General features: G+C 35.1%; 2 protein-coding genes across 2 annotated transcripts; both read right to left on the bottom strand.

The window, feature by feature from the left end:
* Positions 1-445: 445 nt before the first annotated feature.
* Positions 446-3,787, bottom strand: LOC6644293 (flocculation protein FLO11). Its single transcript, XM_002066886.4, has 3 exons — positions 3,713-3,787; positions 2,311-3,266; positions 446-2,251 (listed from the first exon to the last, which is right to left on the bottom strand). The coding sequence occupies exons 2-3, from the start codon at positions 3,261-3,263 to the stop codon at positions 1,564-1,566; spliced, it is 1,641 nt and encodes a 546-aa protein (XP_002066922.1). The 5' UTR covers positions 3,264-3,266; positions 3,713-3,787; the 3' UTR covers positions 446-1,563.
* An 890-nt stretch (positions 3,788-4,677) lies between these two features.
* Positions 4,678-20,335, bottom strand: LOC6643966 (ubiquitin-conjugating enzyme E2Q-like protein CG4502). The gene is made up of 5 exons (XM_002066885.4): positions 20,065-20,335; positions 7,247-7,913; positions 7,064-7,187; positions 6,654-7,003; positions 4,678-5,380 (listed from the first exon to the last, which is right to left on the bottom strand). Exons 2-5 carry the CDS (start codon positions 7,603-7,605, stop codon positions 5,296-5,298), a joined length of 918 nt encoding a protein of 305 aa, XP_002066921.2. The 5' UTR covers positions 7,606-7,913; positions 20,065-20,335; the 3' UTR covers positions 4,678-5,295.
* Between the last annotated feature and the right edge of the window lie 4,827 nt (positions 20,336-25,162).

The following is a 25,162-nucleotide window of genomic DNA, read 5'->3' as shown; positions in this document are numbered from 1 at the left end:
ATTATACGTTTAAAATTTGTCAAGTCTTACAATTAGAAAGCTACAACAACCGTAGATTCGATATTAAATTAAGCTAATAATATAATTATCAAACTGTATCTAAGCTGTAACAGCTGTCTATCAGTAGTATCAACTCTAACTGATCCTACAACCTACTAAATCTACAATTCTGTTGTTCTCAAATTCAAACCCCGACGTAGGTGGAGTTTCCCCCTGATGAAGCAATACTAAAAAGTAGTTCCGTCGGGGATAAAGGAAACGATTGTGGATAACGAATAATTTTTTAACTGATCCCTTTGATATTGTCATATAACCACGACTAATGATCCTGCTCAACATTCTTTTAGTACGCATTTAGCTTAGGAGGAATCCTGGAAAAAAAACTCACCATAAAGTTTGCAAAATTTAAGCTGATGGAGACCAAATAAATTTCAACAATTTTTTGTTCTATTTGACAAAAAAAAACGTTTTAATAGGCATTTGTTTTGCTCATTTTCTTTTAGTTTTTTGCATTTCTAAATATAACATCATCTGTACGATATTTAAATCGATCGTAAAACTATTTAATTTTTCGTTTCTCTCTTTTCTTTTGCCTGTTTATGTATACGTATATATAGTATGGTATAATGTGGTAGATCATATTTATGTAAATGGTATATACGCAGATATACATATACTTCGAGGATTGTGGGTCATTCAGTACTCACACAATAATATATAAGGATTTCTATATAATATATATACTTTATGACATAAGAGGAAACATATTTGGCAAAAATTGGATTGACATTTTAGATGATTGGAAAGGACAATGACACATAATGAGTGCTAGCTAAACATAAAAACAGATAAATGACAGTCTACTAGATACAATTATGTTAATTTGAATTATTTTTGGATAACCAAACCTACTTGCATATACAATTTAATGTTGTGGACAGGAATTAAGGCTAAAATACACAATTTTATATATGAATCAAGAAACTAGATCAATATTTTAGCTATACATTTGAAGTGCGATGTGTGGTGAGGGAATTATTTATGATATGCATAATGGGTTTTTAGTGTGTTTTCTTTTTTCATTTTGGGATAGCTCAATTAAAAACAACTTAGCCAACTGTACAAACAAATTTAAAAACTAATTTGCAAATGTCAAAATGGAAGAGATCAAACTAAATCTTAGTAACCTGTTCGGAGTGAAATGAAATCAAAGTGATCAAGTGCAGATTTTCTTGATACTAATCGACATTTTGATTCTGCTCTTTTAGAGCATATTCTTAGTCTACACTTTAATTAATGATTAATTCATTTTGATCACTTTTAAAATGACTTCTAATTCTATATGCTTGGTGTATTGCAAATTTCTTCATTTTGGTCACTTTTTGTTTGATAATTGTTTTAATAGTTGACCACAACTCTTCCATTAAGACCAACCTCATGGACTCATCGCTTTTCAGTGTCCATTACAAATAAATTCTTGATTAATAATAATAATTACTACAATAAACTCTAGTTAAATAGAAACTAAAAATATTGTGAAGAGCAATCGAAATAAATGATTACTTAAAGCTTTTGCTGACCATCTTTGCTAGCATTGGCCACTGCTGCCGCTGCAGCTGCAGTGCTTCCAGTCAAGTTCTCGTGATTGACAATGAATTTCTTTGCCCCCGATAATCCCTGCTTATTGATATAGAAACTTCGCTGCGTCTGCTGTGATCCGCCATCGTCGACAATCAGCCGATTGAGGAAGGTGGCTGCCGTTTTGGCTCCACTGTCACAGGAGGATGACTCAATGCTGATGGTGGAGCAGCCACCAATGGATGAGGTTTCACTTTTGGCATCGTCGTTCATCATCAACGTGGCATCGTCCAGGGCCAAGTCGTTGACCAGCACTTGGGCAGCACTCGACGAGGCTGTGGATACAATTGATGAAGTGCGACTCCGGCAAGAATTTGGCTCACTCTCAGGTATCGAGATGCCCTCATCGATGCTCTGGCTTTGACTTTGACCACACAAGGCATCCGTTGGATGGGCAATCCCAATTACCGGGATATCACCCACTCCACTCGGTGAGGCCGATACAGGTGAAGGGCAGCCGGAACTGCTGCTATTGTTCCCGCCACTGCCCACTGCATTGTTGGTGCACAGTTTCGAGATGAAAAGTTTGGGAGTTATGCGTCCATCGTATGTGCCCGAGTCGGGACTGGCACAAATCGATGAGGGCGATTGGCACACAGGCGAAGAGCCACGACTGCAATCCATGAGGATTAGTAACAAGATTCTATTGAATTCGAGGAACAGGGGACTTACCTCTCTGTGAAGATCTTCTTTAGGGGCGGTGGGGAATAGACATTCCAGTTGCTGCCAGCTGGAGGATTCTCATCTAGTTCGAATTTCCTTTTAACTGGACCCAACTGAGATGGCCTCATGGCTATGGGCGACATTGAACGCCGCGTGGCAAATGTCCGTCGGGTGGGTGATGGGGAATACGGCAGACGCATGCCCGCCCGATTGTTAGTGGGACTTGGACTTGGGCTCGATGAGCCCGTTGCCGATGTCGTCGTTGTTGGCACTGTTACCTGCAGAGGATTGGAGAATTCATCCGATTTACATGACCAATTCTCTGCCACCAAAGTCAAATCCTCCCAACTTTGTGAAATTTGTATTTCCCTATGCACTTCCCGTTCATGATTCACTTCACGGCTATTCACATCGGCGCATTCTTCCTGTCGCAGTTGGGAGACTCGGGGTCCCAGGCACAAAGCTCCACCCGCTCCCGGGGTCAACGGGCTGTAACTGGCCGAATAGCGACGAGCACGCGGAGTAAATATATTGAACATGGGAGCTGGTGACACTTCCCGAGAATTCGGCTGGGAACGAATGTGTATATTGTTGCCAAAGCAATCCAACGACGACGAACCAGACCCAGAAGAGGTGGAACCCGAAGTCGAGGGATTGCTGTGCATTCTCAACATGTAGGGATCCTGATGCCTCTGCGGTTTAGCTTGTGGCTGCTTCTTGGGCGTCTGTTCGCCTTGCTCTGCATTTGCTGCAGCTATAGCGGCTGCCGCTGCTGATCTGGTGGTCATGGGAGCCGTAAGTTGTGGTATATATCGTATAATGGGCACACTTAGACAGCGTTTTAGAGTCTTGGAACTGCTCCCACTCGAGGATGGTGGTCCCGGCTCTGAAGTATCCATGGCTGTGCCTTCTTCGTCTGGTTTTCCAGCTTCTTTAGTGGTGGCTTTCGCATCCGTCTCCATGGTCTTAAAAACAAACAAATAAAACTGCTCTATAGTTTGTTTGTTGTTATTTTTTTGACTGCTCAGCTGTTTTTTTTTTCTAGTATTTTTTTCCTGCTTAACATTTGGCAATTTTGTATTTTGCTTTGCTATTTTATTTTGTTGGACGCCCCCTGGCCAGGATGTGTTTCTTCTTGACACCCAGAACCCGCCACTACTGCCCTTCCCCTCCCTGGACAAGACCCTCACTATTCCAACACTGCATTCGGCTTTACTTTTGCCTTTGCCACTTCCATTTTTTTGCTGCCTTCATACTGCAAAATATGCCTATATTCATTTACATTTTTTGCGTATTAAACTCACTTAGTATTTGCAAATTATGTTAAAATTAGTTAGTACACATCTTAAACTATTCGTGGCGAGACATAATATTCCAATTTATATTGTTTAAATTGCTTTATTTTACTTACAAAGATATCCTGATTTTTCAGCTACCCGTTTTATGTCTTTTTTTCTAGTGTTGGTTAACGATCGATTGACATTGACTCAAACACGTTCCGATTGTATGCAAAACAATATAATCAAATCAAATCCTTTAAAAACTCGTATAAAATATTGGTAAAATTATTAGAAAGCATATATATTTTCAATCAGCATAAATCGGCGAAATTTTTCCCCCTATTAACGGAGCTAAAATATAAAGTCAATTGCAAAATAAACTAGTAAGAATACATTAAATGTATATAACAGTTTATTAGAATCAAATGTTTTACTTGGCTAACTATATATCTCTTAGCTAGTACCTATTAATTATTTCTCTATTATGACCTATCAAAAACCATATTATATTGAAAACATGTCTAATATTTGTCTGAACGTATATTTCTTCTAGACCTAATGATGATTTTATTTTGTAAACTCTTATTTATAGTAAATTAATAAAATATAAGCATTCTATATAAGTATATCTATTCGTTTTGAAGAACTAAATTCTTTTTTTATGCCCCAAATATTAATAATAGCAAAATTCTATGTAAAAGTTTACTAAAATTTTAAATTCTTATAATATACATTCAATTCAATTCAAACTAAAACACGAAAACTCACTTCAGAGTATTATTTATTTTTAGATAAACACATCGCCTACACGAAAGAGATCAGTTGATTACTGCAGTTTGCATTAAAAAGGTTCTTTAAATTTCAGATGCCACCCTTGCCGTTTATCTTTTTACCGATAGTATCGAACATCGCTGGCAGAATACTAGTTAGCCAACACTGTTTGGAGCGCGCAGATTTGAGTTGTACTCGATGCTGCCGTTCTACATCCAAAGAGAAATCGCACACAAAAGATAATTTTGATTTTTATTTTCTTTTTTTTTGGTTTTGTAGACACAGTTTTACATTTATTATTAATGCGTAAACTTAAAAACAAATATTTAATATTCAGTTTTTATCTTTTACAAGCCGAGTTGTAATAGTTCGTTTTGGTTTTTTTGGTTTTTCTTTGCTTATGTCTTGTGTAACAGAAAATCACAAATTGAACTTAAAATAACAGTTTGTTTTTCTTTTTTAAGTTCGTAGTAAATGTAACTTAAATTGTTGCTGTTTATGTTAACTCTACGCAAACGAGTAAATGGAAATTTGACTTCATTTTGTTTATGCGAAGTCAATAATACTTGGGACTTAAAATATTATTTCATTGAGTGAATGAAAACTACGACCAAAAATTACATATTTTTTGTTGTTTTTGTTATATTTCTTCTTTTCAAATTTCTTCGACTACTTTGATCATTGATTTAAATTTTCTTTGTCCGATTCGTTTCATTTTTTGGATGGTTTTGCAATTGAAATCGTTTAGTTCCGTCTCTATAACTATATATATTGAGGAATTATTTTCGCAGGGTGAAATCGAAGCGTTTTAATTGTCTATATGTATATTATACGTTTCTCTTATGGTTTAGTTTAGTTAATGAGCGATCTTTGTAAATGTTGGCAAACGTAGAAGGAGGGGGAGTTCACGAGGGGAGAGCTTCCGTCTATCTCTCTGTCTCACTTAACCATCAGACAATGCTGGAGTGACCCAACCATATTTCTCGTGCGTCTTTACCAGCGAGCGGAATGACTCCTCCGCTTGGCGTCTGAAACAAAAAGAACAAATTTATTTTATTAAAATTATAAAGAATGAACAATTAAGTATGGTTGATAGTATCCAACATTATGAATTAACTTAATAAATAACCTACCCAAATGTTGTTAGTATTCCATAGGTTTAAATATAAAAGGTCATCTGTTTAAAAATAATTTGGGCTTGAAATCACTTAACAAAGGCTTTCTTTAAAATAGGATAATCTTATCCCGTAGAGCAATCACTTTAAAAACATTTGTCCCCAAAATGAATAATTAATCTACTTATTATTATCAAGGTAATTTAAAAGTATTCATGGGATTTATAATTAAGCTTGCTGCACTATCTAAATAAAGTTTTTATTTGCATGAAATAAGTAATTTAAAATTGTTTCGGCAATCTCCTTAAGCCTTTTGTAGAATTTTGTTGTCACTTAATTACTTTGACCAACAATATTTAGCAATCAATTGCAAAATACAAACGGAAATGCAAACGACATAATCGCAACTATAAGCCATGGACGGATCTAGAATATATTTTACAAACAGAATTAAAATTTTAGGTTTTGGAATTTCCGTAGTTTTTCTGGGGAGCATTTTGTCTTTTTAGTGATTTACTAAAATTCTCAAAATCCTCCTGGATCCATAATCATGCTATATACTCGAAGGGAAACGCTCCGTAGCCATAGATTCTACAATGAGGCGGTGGAATTATACATTTTTTATACAAATTTATACAAAATAAAAACTAAATTTTCTAAGTAGTTACATAAGCAGCACTTTCAGACCGTTTTCAGATCTTCTGTCTGATTAAAATAGTCATAAGTGAAATCATTTTACGATCATTAATGACTCTTGATGATAATCCACTTTGACTAATTTTTATAGTCATTCTTTTAATCATACATGGCGATTAGCCTTATAATTTGTTTTTGTGCTTTATAAAAAGCAGATTATGAGCATAAGGAAGACTCATTTTCGACTCATTTTCCATTAAAGTAAATCTTCGGCGAAATCAAGGCGATTTCAGCATAAGACAATATTCGAAATACTTTGCGGCTATAAATGGTAGTTAGCCTAAAAGATAGTCATTGTTTACTAGTTATTGATACTATAATCAACACATACAACCTGCTCCATTAAGTAGAAAGTATATTATTGCAAAGAAACGGACAATGTCTACATAATGGAATTATATGTGCCTCACAGTATACAAATATTTGTGTGTCTATGTTAGTATTTGAGTTTATACTCTAATTAAATAGATTCCTCCATTTGTGTTCGTACCGGCTAAACTCCTTTGTACTTTTAGGTTTCCGTGCTATGCGTCCTTGACCCTTGACAACACTCGCTGAGAATTGCATGATTACCGCTTCCACGGTGTAGGCACTGGCCCAGCCGCGTGGCGTTAGCAATTCCATGCATATGGCACCGCCCTCCATGACATAGCCCTTTTCGATGAGCGGCTCCACGACACGCATAAAGGGCGGTGAGAATGGAAAATTGTTGGGAAAACTCAAATGTAAGAGTATGGCTGGAACATTGAGTTCAATCATGTCGTGGGCCAGCGGTGAATCTGGATCGATAACGTGTAGTCGGACATGCCATTCAAAGAGACTGTCTTTGACTAGCTCCACCTGGAATACAGAGAAAACAATTGATTTTCTTGCCATATCGAATTCAAATCCATCTCTTACTGTGAAAACTGAATCTCGTTTATTTTGCAATCGTTCCATTTCACGGTATTCTTTCATTAAGCGTCGGGATCGTATGGTTTGATCTGGTGCCGTCATCAATTGAAGACCCGAAGCGGGTGACACTCTACAAAATTGACATAGATCTTAATTAAAGAGTTTTGCAGATGTATTGACTGGACTTACTTGTGATCTTGGCGTCGTCGCTTGCCGGGTGAATCGCAAACTGCTTGATCTGGAGCCATGCGGACTGTAGCGTTCTTTGAGTTGGCACCACCACCACCCACAGCTCCTGCTCCTGCGGCCATATTGGTGGCACCTCCACTTGATCCACTTGTGGCAGCTGCCTCATTGGTATTATTGTTGTTGTTATTGCTGCCGGTAGCTCCATCTACCTTATCGCTGTTGCTGCTGCTCTTATCATTATTAATATTAATATTATTATTGTTATTATTATTGTGATTATGGTTGTTGTTGTTGTTGCTAGATTTGTGGAAGATTTTGCGGAATGCAGTGACAACTCGCTCCTTTGAACGTGATGACATCTTTGCGGTTGGTTTTGCTGGTCTTTATCGGGTTTCTCTCGTTTATTTCTTGTTGGGTTGTTTCTTTATACCGGTGGCTTTGATTTCCTACAATTACGCATATATCTATATATATATATATATATATATATATATATATCTATATATATGTTTATTTGTTTATGTGGTCGTGTATTCGTTTTATTTTCTTTGATATCAGTCTTTATTTTCTAGGTTATTTTCTTCGTTTGTGCAAATATGGATTGTTTGTTGTAGGTTAACTTTTTGAAACTTTTATTTATTGGTTGGTGTCTTTTTCCGGAAATATTCTGTAAAGGAAAACAAAAAGATTATACATGTGATTAGATGTAAATTGTTTGATTAAAATCGCTATTAAGGCACTTCCTGCCACAGAACATGAACTTAACTTTATCGAGTGCCCTTATCTTTTGCTGTTTTTTGTTTCCTGAGTCATGCAACAATATAAATCCTTCTGTTTACCACAATATTTGGCATAGCTTTTGATTTAATCAACTAATATGCATATTAAATACTAGACACAAAAATATTTACACTTTCTAAATTTGTTATAATTTAGCTGAATGGAAGGTAATTGTTTCTTGTACTTAACTGTTTATTTTAATTGCATTTGCCCACGCAATATTTTGCAGAGTCTGTTCGATTTGATTTGACAGGTCTCTAGCTCACGTAAAGCTTGTTAGTGAATTCAGTTAGTGTAGGACAAGTGGCTTTTAAAATGCTCTTCAATTCAATTCAATTCAATATTAAACGTCTCAAATTCTTACTGTTGCGACTAAACTTGGTATTGATTGAAGATGTGCATGACAAAAGTTTTTTGAATAAGTAAAAAATGAGATACCCATAGTAAAAAGGACGTGATCTCAATTGAAAGGGGAAAGGATCATAAAATGTATGAAGAAGCAAAATATAATTAGAAGGTTTTAGTAGGTAAAACCTCTTAATTGTTCTTCGGTTGACCCAAAAATCTCAAGTCTCCAACATTTTTCTTTGGTAAGGACCAATTTCAAGGCTATACGACACCAGGACATAGCCAGTTTCAAGTGAATCAAGCAGAGCTCTTTATCTTCCTCGTGACCGACAAAACCAATAAACAAATATTAAAAATACATTAACTACAGCTAGTTACGGAGCTATATAACAAAAAAGACGATTTTAAAAAAGCAAAGAAACAATCGAGCTGATTACATGGCCTTTGGTGCAGTTAAAATGAACTTTTTCATTAGCCTACTTCAAGTGAGCCCATTTGGGCTTTATCAATTTGATCTATGAAGATATCAATAAACCATTTTCAACCACTGTTCGACTTGACTTATCAAGCAGTAAGTTCTGCAGTTTTTAAAAATTCTGTATTTTATTTTGAAATCAAAGGCAAGTATACAGTTTCTTTAATTTGTTGAATTTTAAGATAAAATACTGATTCTTCCTCATTTTTTTTGGAGTCTAAGCGGATCTCTCAAAATATCTGAATTTTATACCATACATTGTATTAAAAATATTGTACAATTTCAACACAATTTTAATTAAAAAGTAAGTGTTATTTCTTGCAAAAAAAAAAAAACATTCGCAGGTAATCTAAAATCTTAAGAAAATTTACACCTTTTACAACATGAAAATTACATTAAGTCAACATCAGAATCGAATTTTAAACCAAGCCAATAGGATTTAGAAAATAGAATATTTGACCACAGATTTGGATTCCTCGTATGCTAGTTACCCCAAAACAGTCAATTCGCATCTTAAAATCAAAAATAGGTTAATCTACTTAGATTAATAAAAAAGAGCTCTGCTCAATATCACTTTTTTGATAGAGAATTTTACTTGGTAGGGAAATCCATAGCCTACAAATCAAATGATTTAGGATTTTGCTACATAAGTTATTTTATTTTGTGATGAATAGACTAGTTAATGTGATCAAAAAGCCTTACTCATGCCTATATCTTTAAAAGGTATTCCATTTTTGGTAGAAAAATTGATTGAAATTGCATGAAAAATTCAGAGACTTTGTTGTGTCTCGATCATTTGCCCATTTTTATTGCTTTTAGAGTAAATTGACTTAAAAATCGCGTTTAGAGTTAGTGTTAAGGAGTGCTTATGGTTATGGGCCGGGTTTCGTAACGACTCATTAATAGACAGATGACTTGGCCAAATGAGGAACTAAAAATATCGTTAAAAAGCAACTTTTATTACGCAACTTGATAACATATTTTTCTAAGCAAAGATCTTGGCGGCATTTCGACCTCACGCCCAACGGGGTAGTAATTCCTTAGCTCTTATAGTTAATTCCGTTTACCTTATCTACAACCATTATCATAAGACTTTGTTTCTGCATCAATCTATCTACTTAAACCTTCAGATGGCAAAATTGTCATTCTGGCCAATTGTCATTAATTATGCATGTTCAATTTCTTTTCCAATCAAAAACTCATTTAGTCAGCTATCTACATATTTTATCAGCAAACTAAGCTCTTAATTTGTGTTATATCTATATTTGGATAAGTCCAATAACATTGATTTAAGTACTTATAGCCAATGCTTTGACTAGGGCTATTATTAAACTTTTTTCTCGGGGTAGGTCAGTGAACAAAAACGATTGGAAAAAAGGAATGTGGGCGGTCAGATTTTTTTTTAGCGTTCTCCTCTTTCGCCAGTATTTGCCATTTTTTGTTGGTTTTTTTTTTTTTTTATTGATTTTCCTGGCGCCAGATAAGAAAAGTTTATTGTATAATTTTTGTCAGCAAATAAAAACAGAAAAACTCGAGCACAGTCAATTTGTCGCGTTGTATATCATTGGAATGAAGAGAGAATGAGAAACAAAAAGAAACAAGTTTTTTTTTGTGTAAATATTATACAAGAGACAGCAGCAATGCAATATTATCCATTTCAATATGCACAAAGCGAAAGAATTGGTGGAAAGTGACAGAATTCTGACAATGTTAAGAGTTTTATTTAAGGTTTGTTTAGTATTGTAATATAAGCAGTCCAATGTAAATGATATCAATAGGAATAAATTTAATTTACAATTTTATTATTACCATTAAAAATCAAACACAAAGCTGTGGAAGATCCTAGTAGAACCTTTAGGAGGGGTAACACTTGCAGGACAGCGAAATCCTTATTAAAGAATCTAGAGAATGGACTGCATTTCTTATGTGAATTTGTGAAAAGATTTCTAAATTTTAATCTTAATCCCGGGTTTTTCAATGGTTTTAATGATATTTAAAAAATTTTGTTGTGTTCAACAAATATTTTAATTAAAAAAACCCATTAGAAATACTTTGCGCTGGATATGATTTAAGATCGTTCTTCAAAGATATCCACATTTCTTTCAAATATATAATATAGCAACTGGTGTTCTAAAGTTTTTAAAGGGGAAAATAATCACTTACTTTTATAATTTTAAAAAAAAATCTATACGGGACCTTGACGTCTCTCCATAAAAGGATATGCTAAAATATTTTGAAAGTTTCTAACACAAAAGTTGTTTTTGTTTTAATTAAATTTTACTTTGAAAAAAAATCATTTTTAGTCATTTTTTTTTAAATTTTGTGAAAATTTGTTATCGAATCGAGGTTAATTTTGAATTGAATGAATTATAAAACACAAAACATTTGATTTGATTTTTATTTAATGTGAAATTCGTATGACATTACAAAAAATTAATAACCAGAGTTGATGGATATAACTTATAAAAATTATGGACCCTGATTTAAGTAGGTTTTTGTTAAAAAATGGTTTGGGTTTCCAGTTTATAACAACTACTGCTTTGACTAGACTTGAATGGGCAGAAAAAAGTCTTTGCAGATAAACCCAAGTTAATACCCCATTGACATTCAATAATAGATAAAATAAAACCTATTTACCAAAAAGATATACAACCTTTGATAATAGATGTTTGTATTCAACGTATACTCATATAAATTATTCTAGCATAATTTCTAGTTCTAGTCGTAAGTTTTATCTAAAGGTATATTCAAGAAAATGGCAATGCACCATGAACTCTTAACCCTTAGAACATTACTCTCACATATTAAATGTATATATATATCAAATATTAGTGAATTTATGAATGAATGAATGAATATACAAGATTTTAATAAAGTACCATAGACTTTTTTTCAGATTCAAAAATTACTTTAAGTGAGTGAACTTAGTTAGTTTGGCAACAATAAACATTCTCATAATCGTTGGTGACCTTGTAGCAACGAAAAACAAGTCGAATAAAACAAAAACGAAACGTATCACAGTTTCATGTCCTGGCACATCCTTAAAAACATTTCAAGCAGCATATATATATATATATATAAAAGAGAGGAAAAGAAATATGTTAAATACTTGTTCCACCATGAAACAAAAATGTGGATAAAACCGAGAGGTTTGAGGGGTGCGTGCGGGGTCCGATGGAGGAAGAGGCAAAAGCAGCCTCATAAAAGGCAAAAATAAAGGAAAAATAGCGACGACGACGTCGTCGTCTTCTACGAAAACATAAAAAACTTATTACGTCGCAGCCAAAAGCAGCAGCTGCCAAGCCAAAGGGGAACAACAACAGCAGAAGGACTACCAGGAGGGGCAGCAGGCAAATGGAAATTGGAGGCTCTTCAGACTTTTATGGCAAAAGTTTACACACACACACACACAGAACCCACACTAGTGGTCCCCGACGTATAAGGCTGGAGGAGATGTTGACCATGGTGTATCCAAAATTGTTTGTCTTGCGCATAATTAGCTAAGGTCCTTCAGGTGGGACCGGCGGGGTTTCTCTATGTGTGTGTGTGGGCGTATGTGTGTAGGTGGGAATCCTTCACACAGCTCGGGGTCACTTTAAGTTTGGACTTTGGCCAATTCCGACGCCAAATGGCCAATGGCCCAAGGGTATTTATTTTATAAGAGATTATAATTATTATTATTATTATACAATGGAACTCTGACTGAGATTTGTCCATTGTGCTGCACTTGCTAGTGGGAGGAAAGGGTCAACACAGACAAAGCATCGAATTTTGTTGTTGTTACTGCCTCTAAAGGGTACTTTGTGGGCGGTCGCTTAAAAAGAAACAGATGAGTGGGATTGGCTTTGACAAATGTGAAGATGATGGTAAGTTCAAGAATAACAAGAGCTACAGTAGATTCCGCCTATAACAATACTCAAGGGAACGGCAATAACGCATCGTTACAGACGATATTCCTGTTAACCGATACAATACAAAAGAAGGCCGCCATAGGGATAGAGGGTAGTATACAATTAGTCAGAGGTTTGAAACTCAATAGAGGATATTCTTATTCTTGATCATCGTGACAAGATAAGTTGATATATGTAGCAATGTCCCTACGTCCGTCTGTGCGTGTTAACTTCACGACAACAAGTCGAAAGCTACCAAAGATTATTAATCTAAGCTGTTTGTTACATAAGTGAGATCAAATTTGATCGTAAAACTTACTTTTGTGAGAAATATAAAAAAATCGAAGCTAAGTAAGCTTAGTGAATAATTTCTCCCAATATAGAAAAACCTTACGAAATACAGAAATTTAATTTTTAGTACAGTCCTTAGTAAATGGAGTTGTCTGAGTGGTCCAGTCAATTGGGCAACTGAACAACAAAGTTCCGGGTTGCTTATACCCAAAGTCCATAGTTTCTAGAGTTGGTAAAACAAAATTAGGTTGGTAGTTTACAACAATATCATATACTGATAACATTAATAATATAAAAGATATATGTAGATGTATAGCTTTAAAACCGTTTGTGCTGCGATAAGTACGATTCAGAATGCTTATAACGTTCATTTGCACATCCTTTTTTATTTATTTCGATAAGTGTTAATTGTGAAAAACTTTAATCCACATTTAGACGATTCATTTTCGCTCTAATCAAAAATCAGAATTTATCAACATAATAAGTGATTAATTATAATGTGTTGACATCTAGTCATTCGATTAAAATTGCACGATCACTTCCAAAACTCACTGGTTAAGAGTTAAGAAATGTTTGGAAAATGTTTCGAATTTGAAATGTCCCAATTTTTACTTTCCTAAGATCTTCACTCGCCAAAACCTAATACCGGTTAATACTTTATTAAATGAATTTTGCCATAAGGACTTTCGTATACAAAGATATACCAAAACTGAAATCATGAAAACTTTTTTACTTGTTAAATGCCTGTCGACCAATACCTAAACGTTTATAGTGTATTTCATAAGTCGTTTCGGCGCTGCTATCATTATTAATGCCTCTTTGTTATACATATCGTAAAACTTTTAACGATCCTATACCCTTTCAAAAACCTAATACATTGTTGCAAAATGTTTTATCTTAAAATCGAGCATCGTAGGTTTTAACTACCATAATTTCTGGTCGATTTACTGACATATTAGCAAACAAAATACTAATTTTACACCCACTTAACATTCAGCAAACAAAATAATAGAGTTTCAACTTCTCTAATGTATCTTCCAGTCAATCAAAATCTTTAATCGCCTTTTTTTTAGCGTTTTAAGTTTTCATTTGGCTGAGAACGTGAGAAAATCTGCATCATCATTAAATTTTTTTCGTTCACATAAACAGTAGTTTGACTCATTTACCAGTTTTGTTTGTTGTTGCTCCCAATGCATGACAAAATTTGCCATGTAAACAAGGGGAAAGGGGCGGAAAATTGTGTCAACTCTTTTCCCCTCGAGGCATGATTATTGATTTTTGTTTTGCATTTTTCGGAAAATGATATGCAGGAAAAACGATGTTTCCAAAAAAGGAGGAGAGGCATTAGTCAACAAAGCAAACTGACTGACGGAAGTAATGTTGTGAGTGGAGGGGAAAGTACCTCCATCTCCTTTAGTTGATTCTTTGTTCTTGGCCATATAAATAAAGCAACTATATATACCTCACCATCTATATATGTAAGTTGTGCCGACAATTGCGCTGCACTTTGGTGTTGTCATGGCAAATCAGCCACGCGCCTTCTGAAGCTGTGTGTGTGCATTGTTCTAGTTGCTTGAGGGTCGTCGTCGTCGTCATCGTCATCGTCATCGTCGGTACGTCCATCAGAATTGTTACAGCTTTGTTAATTTATTAATAAACAATTTTCAGTGGCTTAGTATAGAAAATTGTCGTCAATGGGAGCGCGCCCAACAATGAACTTTCAGTGATGTTTAAATGATGAAGTTTTCTTGAAAAAAGCCCTCCTTAAATACATTACCCTAAGGGTGGCACCTTTATGAACTCCAATGGGCTTTAAAGAAGGCACTTTTCTGTTGTGCATCGAGGCAAATTAATCGTTAACTAGTTTAGCTTAGTTTACCTAGGCTTAGATAGAGAGTTCTTTCAACCACTCAGTGACGCTTTCTGCCAATTTAAGTGACTAACATTGATGTTGAAGTCGTTTACTATTTTCAAAAGAATTGTTTCTTCATTACTTTTACTTAGGTTCTCTAGAATTTTACAGAGATACAAGGAGGCAAGAATACAATCAATTCCTTAGCAAAGAGCTTCGTCGTTTATTAAGGTTTGGCTAGACATTTTTCTACATGATTTTTAACAGATTTAAACTATAGCTAGCGAATATTCTCAATTCAATTTTTGTATATAACCCAAAACAGGACAAAAACAACGACAATTTACTTTTTACTTTCCAAACCTCGAAACTGGTTGAACCTTTCCATGCCAAATGCATGAAATTTATATTGGAAAATCCATATAAAAACGTTCTTATTTTAAGATTCACAAGTGTCTTATATGTTGATCCCGAAATGCATTGTTAGGGACAAAAACTGTCCCTCTAGAAAGAACCATAAAATATGATCAAGTAGTTTTTCTTTTTTCCCCGGAGTCCTCCAACTTGAAAAGGAAAGTAATTTGAATTTCGTGTCGAATTAGACATTGACGATTGATTGTTTGTTTTTATAGTTTAAATCTGTGCAAATAAGTGGAAAATGCACTGGTCTGGTCAGATTGAGGTGTACCAAAGCTTAAAAAAGGTTTCTTAACTATGCAGTGACGCACGAGAATCAAACTCAAAGTGATATAGAGATATAGGTGGGTGCTTTTAACCCCACCCATTACCCACTGCCGTGCCTCTGACTAATTCGCATGACTTTATACGCCCCTCTTTTGTCTCTCTGGGCGGCTGCTGCAGCAGACTGCAAATGCAAATTGAATTAAGCTTGTGTTTTGTTGGTGTGTTTTGCTTTGCTTTTTATGGCAGGCTTTTTATTTCAATATGTGTGCGTATTAATCAATCTGAGTGTTGTTGGATTCAAGTTAAAAATGTTTCCTGGTTGACTGCAGAAGCAGAAGCAGCTACACAGCATTTGGTCTTTGTCTCTCCTTTTGTTGCGTTCTTCTTTTTGTGGACCAGTTCATTGACTTTCACATTTTAAGCGTGTGACTAATGCTCCATCTACCAGCATCTCGTATCTCCCATTATGAGACCATTTTGACCTTGATATGTCTCTGTTTATGCCCACGAAATGCTCTCACATTTCATTTATGTATTTATTAAGGATGCAGTGCGGCGAAAGCAAAAGGAGTGGATCCTAGACATAAGCTCTCTCTCTCCTTGCCGCTTTTCCTTTTTTCTTATTATCCTTCTCCATGCCTCTCTATCGCGCGCGCGTGTGCAAACGGAAGCCATTTATGGAATTGCTTTCAACGTCATCATCATCATCATATTTCCCTCTCTCCACGGCTTCATCGGCTCTAGGGTTAAAGTGGACGTCATGCTGACGCCTTGTTATAGCATGATGAAGGCAATGTCTTGCCGGGTAAGTGGTTGAGGAGGGTTTTGGAGGTTCGATGATTGCGGTTCGTCTTTTTACTCTCCGCTCCCCTCAGCTTTATCTCTTTTTGTCTCTGTCATGTGTGTGAAGTGACCTGTCATTTTAGTTGGTTAGTTGTTTTTGCTATCGTCCGGTGTTCAGCGTTAAGCACTTTGTTGGCCAACAGACATATGTAGGTATATGTATACATACAATCCATAGGATAAGCCATAAGCTCTCCTTTACAACCTTCTGTTACGTTAATTGTGTGTTTCGAGTTTCATTTTCATTATGAAATATTTTTCATAATTTTCACAACATGCTAAATCCGCATTTTATGATTGAAGCTCAAAAATTTAAATTGATCATATTTTTTAACACTCCATATCATTGGAAAAAAAAACTGTTATACAAACTGTTATACTACACAAATATTGACTTTTATAAAAATCCGAAATATCAAAGGTAAATTCTGTTGTACAGTAAAACAGTAAAATATCAACGGTAACATCTGTTATACACACTGTTATAGTTGACAAATATAAGCAGACAGCTGTTAGTTAAGTCTTGTCACAAGGTAAGCGAAATTCCCGTGAAATATTTGTAAAATCTGTTATACAGACTGTTATACTACAAGAATATCGGACTGTTATACTACAAAAATATTGACTAGAAGAATGCTTTGGTACGAACTTAAAGCAATTTGTGTGAAATATTATCGGTTATACAGACTGTTTACTAGAAAAATCCCAACGGACACATCTGTTATACAAACTGTTATACTTTACAAATATATGCGGATAGCTGTTAGTGAAGAAGTCTTGTCACAATCTAAGCGAAATTCCCGTTAAATTATTTGTAAAATCTGTTATACAGACTGTTATATTACAAAAATATTGGCGCGTGGTTGTTATTATCTGAATTACTTTTAGTCTAGAAAATTACATTTCAGAAAGAGTAATTCGAATATATGAAATTTGAGAGCTCTAACTGAAGTTTATCTATCTTGCATTTGAAATTTCACTGAAGACTTTCAAAGTATGACAGTTCGCAACACTTCCACAGTAAATAAACATGCATTTGATATGTATGTGTATAATAAAGACCTATATAATCGTTAAATATTTTCTGTGCTATCTTATCTGCAGCCTTGTAATATTTAAACAAAATAATGACAATTTACAAACAAAAAATGGCATAATATCACAGAATTGCCTTATCAAATTAAATTTTCTCAACATATTCCTCGGAAATGTGACCCAAAATCAACTTAGTTGACTAATTTGCTTCAAACAAAATGAAATTCAAGCTTAGAATTAAACAAAGAGCGACGATTACAACAAAGGAAAACAAAACACGAATTTTTATTAAAAAACAAAAAATTGTAAGCTTAAAAAAGTTTTTTGTTCTTTTTTTTCCGCTTGTTTGGGGCCTTTTATTGGCGCCTGAACCACATTGTTGTTGTTGTTTTGTTTTTGTTGTTGGTGACAGTTAACGAATGGCCAAAAGGGGGGAAGAAGAAAGAACTGGGGCAAGCAAGGAACTAGGAAAATGCGCCAATTTTATTTACGGCTGACATTTCCACACTTTTGTCGCCGCCTACGCAAGGAGTTGATGGTGACAGTGGGAGGAGGCTGAGGTTCTGAAATACTCTTTCCACATTGTTTGGTATTCATGAGAAGGACACAAGACTTCGCAACTCTCTCTTGCTCTTTGCTCCCACTATTCCTCAACCATATATTTTACTGGGGTAACATGTTGTGCATTTAAATCGTTGCTTGATTTCGATCTTCTCTTCCTGTCTTCCTGCTCCCCCCTTACTTATTTTGAATAAAGCTTAGTAGGCATTTTATTTTTATAGGCAACATAAATTGATTATGCGCGCACACACACACAAACACACACAGCTTATCGTCCTACGACACCCTTCCACATCTATATTGCTGTTGATCTATAAATAGTTAAAGGGGGGAACGAGGTGAGAACAGCAATTAGATGAACCCACAAGCCACAGAATTTATGAATTTTACATGAACAACGCAACGAACTAAAGACGGGCAAATAGATAAACAATTTCAATCAGCATAAACAATATGGCAGGTGGCATAGACCGCATTAACCAAGTGTAAACGTAGGCAGGTGTTGGCCATTGCCTTTAACGTGTGAAAATCCTTTTCATCTGACGTCAGCAAATAAAGGAGCAGAAGCTTAACTGACAACAAGAACAAGGGAAAGCGGCGAGCGCTGCGGCGAGGTACCAGCAAAACTGACATCCATAATTATGAGATTTTCTACGACTTGAAGTGTTTCTGGCATTAAATTTCATTAACGTTCCTTCAATGTTAACGTGCATAACTAAAATAAAAGATTTGTTTTTCAATATTTCCAGTCAACGAAAAGAAAATAAGAAAACTTTATATGTGAAACTTTGAAAAGGGTAAGAGTATTTATTTCCTTTAAAAATTATAATTGTGTAGATTTATTCAAACTTTTCAAAACGTCGAAATTCTTACCAAAAGACATTAAAAAACACAACCCTTAACAAATATCAGATGTCAGAGTTACATTAACCCTTGAGTTTACTGTTATCCTAAATTCGAGAATATCCTTACGTTTACCATATCTCAAGCAAATAATTTTCAGCTTTACTCCATGTGTGGGGACTTAATTTTCCATTTTCCCTTTTTTAAATGCGTGTTGTAAGGAAGAAAAGTCGAAATATAAAATAGTAAGTTATTTCTCTTTTCTTTACATTTCATTTTAAAAAAGTTGAGAAATTCGTTAATAACTTTACAATTTCGTTAACTTAACAAAAACTGTAGACAACTTCCGTTACTTTTGACCTTTGCCAACTATTATAAATTGATAGGATTCATTTGGGTCCCAGTCCTAAAAATCAATATAGATATAGTAAGAATTCAATCATCAAAAGCCCAAGAAGATCAAAGCAGAGGAATATCATATGAAATCCTGACATGAAAAATAGATTTATTTTGTCCCTGACTTTGAGTGATAGAAGCAGAGAGAGGGTGGACATCGTTTTAGCCTTCATAAAGGCTCTCGAATTTTTCAGTATCAAGTTCAATGAGAAATGAAGAGCCCCGACATTGAACCGAGTCCAACCTGCCACCCACCCTACAGTGAGGCGCCCATCATATCCCATTCTCTATAACCTACAATTTCATTCATTCGTTCATTGGGGGGGAATTCCCCCCACACAAATTCTTGTCAATGTCAGAAGTTAAAGTGCAAGCAAAAAAAAAACACACACACACAAAGATTGACAGAGAGAGAGAGAGACGGACAAACAAATATTTTGTCAAGGCTTCTCAATTGAAAATCGAATAACAGCACACGACTAAAAGAGATGGTTAGAAGGGCGAGGGAAAAAGGAGACAAATTTTTCTATGTGTGTGAGTGTGTGTGTTTGTCTAGAGTTTGGGGGTCAAAAGCTTTTAATTGGCAAATGGATATGTGTTTGTGTGTGTCTGTATGTATGCATGTGCGTAAGTTTGTAAGTGGAAGCTGTGAGCCGGGAGAGGTCGGCGGCGCAGGCAGACAAGAGGCGCCAACAAAGGGATACACAGATAACGACACTTGGTATTGCAATTGTCTATCTACCTCTATACATATTTCTCCCTCTCGTTGCTGCTCCCAATGACTTGTTTTTTCTTTGCTTGCATTTGTTGCTTTACTTACCGCAAAATGCAATTCGTCTTATCAATGAAAGAACAACAATTCTTTTTCTCCTTCCTCTAGATTTACATTCCTTTATTGTCTGCCTCTTTGCGCAGCAAACGAATTCAGCAGTTCAATTATTAGTTTTAAATTGTTTTTTTTTATTTTTCCTTTTTTCTTTGGAATTGTTTGTTCACTTTTACATTATTTTTTTTATATAAGAAATTATTGCCGCGGGAGCCCGTTTTTACTGTTAGCTTCTCGCACCGATTACCGACTAGAGCTGACAAAATCAACGATGGTAAAGTGATACATCGATTTGAATTAAAGGCTATTCAAGGCCTACTTCTAGAGCTGGAAAAAACATCGATGGTACTATCGATGCATCGATGGTTTTGTATTTTTATAAAATGTTATGGGTGTTTTTTTGTTTATAGTTATCGATAGGTCAGGAAATATGTAGTGTTGGATAATGGAGACAGGAATGTAGGGAATTTTTCCCCTTAAACGGGTAAGGAAGCGGGTAACAAATGAGAAGATCGGTAGCCCGGCTTTTCAAATCTGAGAGAGAGGATTTCGGAGTTGGGACTGTTCCTGGTCGGGATAGTCGGGACAGATGAAGGTCAAATCGGTCGAAGAAGTTCTCGAGAGTGGTTGGTTAGGGCGAGAGCCTAAGAAAGAAAAAGTAAAAGAAATTAACACCAAAGAAAAAACGTGATGTGAGAATCCAGAAAAATTTTGTGCAGTGATTTATTCCAAGAGGGAAGCCAAATCCTGGGTATATGCCCATACGGGATTGGACAAGATCGAGGGGTAAGTCAATCTTTCATATTCAGGGACGGCCCCGGGGAGTTAGTCCTAATCTTATCCTCACCTTCGGGATTCTCCGTACAGGCCAACCAAATCGGCAGTCATCAGAGGTCAGGCCGCATATTTTCGGGGCCTGGCCAAGTTTTTATTTCCCCCATGATTCTCCATGGCCTCGTGACCACCACATATTCCGCCTTCAGGAGAAAATTATAAATTAAAATAGAAGAGGGAGTTCCGGCCTGAACACGAGTTGAACCTGAAATATTAACAGAAGCCGGCGCGGGATAAATCTCCTAAACTATCCTTTGGGAGTCGTAAGGTGAATCTGTTTCCCACGTGATCACCCAATACGCTCCCCGCAAGACCGATTTATTTTTAAATTGTAATCCCCCGTCTATTTTTATCGTCCTCGTTTTTATATACATATATATTATATACTCATACAGAGCTAATTTATTGCTTAAATCATACATAATTATTTATTTATTCATATAACCTTATCCTAATTATTTATACATTTATTTATTCAATTATTCATTTACTTAATTATTAATCTGCTCAATCAATTATTTATTTAATTTATTTATTTGTTTTTATTTAATCGCTCGAATGAGCCTCGTTTTTTTGTTTGCCAATATCGAGTCTCTATATTAATAATATCGTTTGTTCTTTTTTTATTATAATTAATCTTATTCTTGTAAAACGTGCCGCCGCTACATCTCTTGTCGTAACGTATTAGTCCCACTAAAACTCCAGTAGGTGTAATCTGCCCGTAGTCCTTATCGTAAAAGAAGAGCTCTTTTTTTAGGTACGCCCCCTATGGTCAGGTTGGCGTCTGAAAAAAAAAGCAAAGGAGAAATTATCAAATTTATATTTTTATACCCTTGCAAAAAGGGTATATTAATTTTGGTCAAAAGTGTGCAACGCATAGAAGGAAGCATCTCCGACCATATAAAGTATATATATTCTTGATCAGCACGACGAGACGAGTTCAAATAGCCATGTCCGTCCGTCCGTCCGTCCGTCCGTCCGTCTGTCCGTCTGTCCGTCCGTCTGGATCAACGCAAACTCCTCCTAGACCGCTAAAGCTACAGAGCTGAAATTTTGCATGTAGGCTTGTATATACTGCAGGCGTTGTATATCTCGGATTCAGCCGGATCGGATCACTATATCATATAGCTCCCATACAAATGACAAAGTCACGAACAGTGACTTTTCTTAATAACTTCGTTATTTTCTGAGCTATTGTCGTGAAATTTAATATTGGTGAGTTAATTACACATATAAACGACTGTGCCAAATTTGATCAAGATCGCGTGACTATATCATATAGCTCTCATAGGAACGATCTTTCGAAAACAGTGACTTTTGTCAATAACTTCGTTACTTTTGACGCGATTGCTTTCAAATTAAACATTTGTTAGTTTAATATATCTGTAAATGACTGTGCCGAATTTGATAAAGATCGGGTAACTATATCATATAGCTCCCATAGGAACGATCGGTGGAAAACAATGACTTTGATCAATATCTTAGTTTTTTCCTATGCTAAGATTGTAGGCCGTTCTTTCGGAAACATTAGCCTTTTTAGCTTAAACGTTTTTCCACTTTTGATGGCTATAGGTAAGGAAAGAGTTACCAAAAATGTTGCAAGGGTATACAAACTTTGACGCGGTCGAAGTTAGCCCCGGCCCTCTGGTTTTTTGTTCTTTTTGGTGCCCGAATACAGAGGGTCATTGGAGACAGAGTGATGTCTCGGTGAGCGTGTAAAAATTTGAATTAATTAGATTAACCCATCATTTTCTAAATTATTATAAACGATTGAGAAAAGATGATGCATATCGAGTAGTTTGGTTTGTCGGAAGAGGGGGGGACGGTGAGTAAAACCCGGAGAAATGGGATGAGCGATCGGTAATGAACCGATAATACCAGCGAATGTGTTTAAATGGGGCAGTAGGATACCAAAACTGGGTTGGTATGCCGGGATCAATTCAAAGCCCAAGGCCAGATCCCCAAGCCGGTGGGTGTGAAGCGTTTGTGTGTGTGTAATGACCGAAATATATGTAGTAATATTTTTTTTTAGTCCTGAGTAACAGTCTCCAGTGGATGTCGTCCTCAATGATGTACCCTGGATTGTGTTTGATACATTTTTTTTATTGTTGTGCGCGAAAGAGGCAGGGTTATCGAATCCCACGACCCGACTATAGCTAGCCGGCGAGCCTCTTCGGGTTATCGACGCGCATAGGACCAGGTAAGGTCTTAACAAAAACATCGATGTTTGGACAGCACTATCGATGTTTTCTTTCTTTTTCAATTCTTCGAGGGAAAAGCATATAAGTAAGAGTTTTCTGTTTTGTATTTTGCAATTTAATTTGGAAAGTAGATTTTACTTCTTTACACTTAATATTATCTTCTTTACAAAAGTTTTAAAAAAATGGCCAACAAATTTCTATTTCTGTTTTTAAACAAAAATCTCAAAAATGATCCCTTACCCGTTTTTTTTTTTTTTTTTGAATGGCAATAATTTAAAACAAAAGTAAAAGTTAGTTATAAAAAAATTTACCAAATGAATGAATTGTTATTTACTAAATTTTAGCTTATAATTAAAATATAACCCCAAATCTTGATTAGTCGCTTCGTTTTTATCGCTTTAACTATTGTTGCTATATCTCTTTATTCCATTAAGATTCGCGAAATAAATGAATGAATTTTAAAAATACCGCGCAAACATCGAAACATCGATGTTTCATCGATGTTTGACGTTGAAAACATCGAACACATCGATGGTCTCAAACATCGATGTTTTTCCAGCTCTACCTACTTCCCAATGTTTAATGACTAGAGATGGTAAAACTGAAATTATCGTTTGTAAACATATCGATAAGCGGTTTCCCATGATTTTGAATTGCGAACGCAACGTTATATTCATATTTTTATGATTAGACTTATTCTGTATTTAAGGCAGTTTTGTTGGCTTTGGCTTGTTGTTGATAATTAAACATCGTGAGAATTAACAAACAAAATCCCTCTTTCATGTTTTAGATATATCCATCTTGTGGACTTCCGTTTAGAAATCTATAGATGATGAAGGTTTGCTGAAGTTAACGTCATCTCGTTACGTGGTTAAGTGTCTACCTATCGATAAACATAAAATATAGTTCTATTACGACGCACTATTTAAAAGTTTTGCAAAAATTGTCATTTAATTTTTTACATTTCACATTTTAACTTGTAGAAATTTACAACTATATTCAACGTACAGTGACAGCTTGCATCAAGAAATTTTGCCCTCGGTGAATTGAGACATGAACCTGTTACATTTAATAATTATTCCTTTTATTTACGTCTCGAACACATCGAACGCATCCGTAATGAAATAACTGAAAAGTTAGTCTTATAGATGATAATTTATGCACCTTTTTCTACAATCTATACTTTTATTTTTCTTTGGGTCGATGGAAGTTAAAGCACATGTCCTAATGGAGTCTTTCATTGACTTGCTCTTTCTTGCGATATTTTGAAATTGATGGGAACATCAAGTTACGGGAAAGATTTCACTGGTTTAACGTCCCGAAAAACGTATTCTAAAAGCCCCCAAAACTAATTTTCCTACCAATGGACATCCATTTTGCAAATTAATTTAATTCTTGACATTTTAGAGACGTGTATTCATTCTAAGAAGTTTGAATGTCATCTCATTCTGACATAATCTATGGCTAATTTATTCAAACAACGTTTCATTTAGCCAAATCGTTTAAGTTTAGATTTATATTTATTGCTTCTTTTTCTTTTTGTCATATTTTATTTTAATTTGTGTTTTGTTGTCTGATTTACGAAATTTACGTATGAATTCATCTGAGAGAGTAATAATTTTATATAGGTAGGTAGGTATATAATGAAAAAATGTTCTAAATACATACGAAACATATGCTCGAGAAATGCAAGTTTTTAACCGCATAACAGTATAACAATTACCGTTACAATTACAGTTATAGTTTGAGTTAGAATTTAATATGTATTTAATAGGTTGATCGATTATGAGTAGTTGATTATACATACGTAATTCGTTACAATTGGAGTTTCAATTTTTTCAAATAGATTATGGGAATACTGCGCAGCTCTGCAACATATAGTAGAAATATTTGGTATAATCGGTATACATATATAATTATCGGTATATAGCTAAATTGGTGTCTGTGTTTGTTTTTTTATATAGAGGCAAACAAGATATCTGCTACGCACTAATCAACAAATTTAATTCAATAAGGTTTGTTTTTATTTTGTTTTGTAATATTTCATAAATATTTTC

Source organism: Drosophila willistoni (assembly GCF_018902025.1).
Source record: "Drosophila willistoni isolate 14030-0811.24 chromosome 2R unlocalized genomic scaffold, UCI_dwil_1.1 Seg167, whole genome shotgun sequence".
Taxonomy (NCBI): domain Eukaryota; kingdom Metazoa; phylum Arthropoda; class Insecta; order Diptera; family Drosophilidae; genus Drosophila; species Drosophila willistoni.
This window is presented reverse-complemented; position numbering and strand designations above follow the sequence as displayed.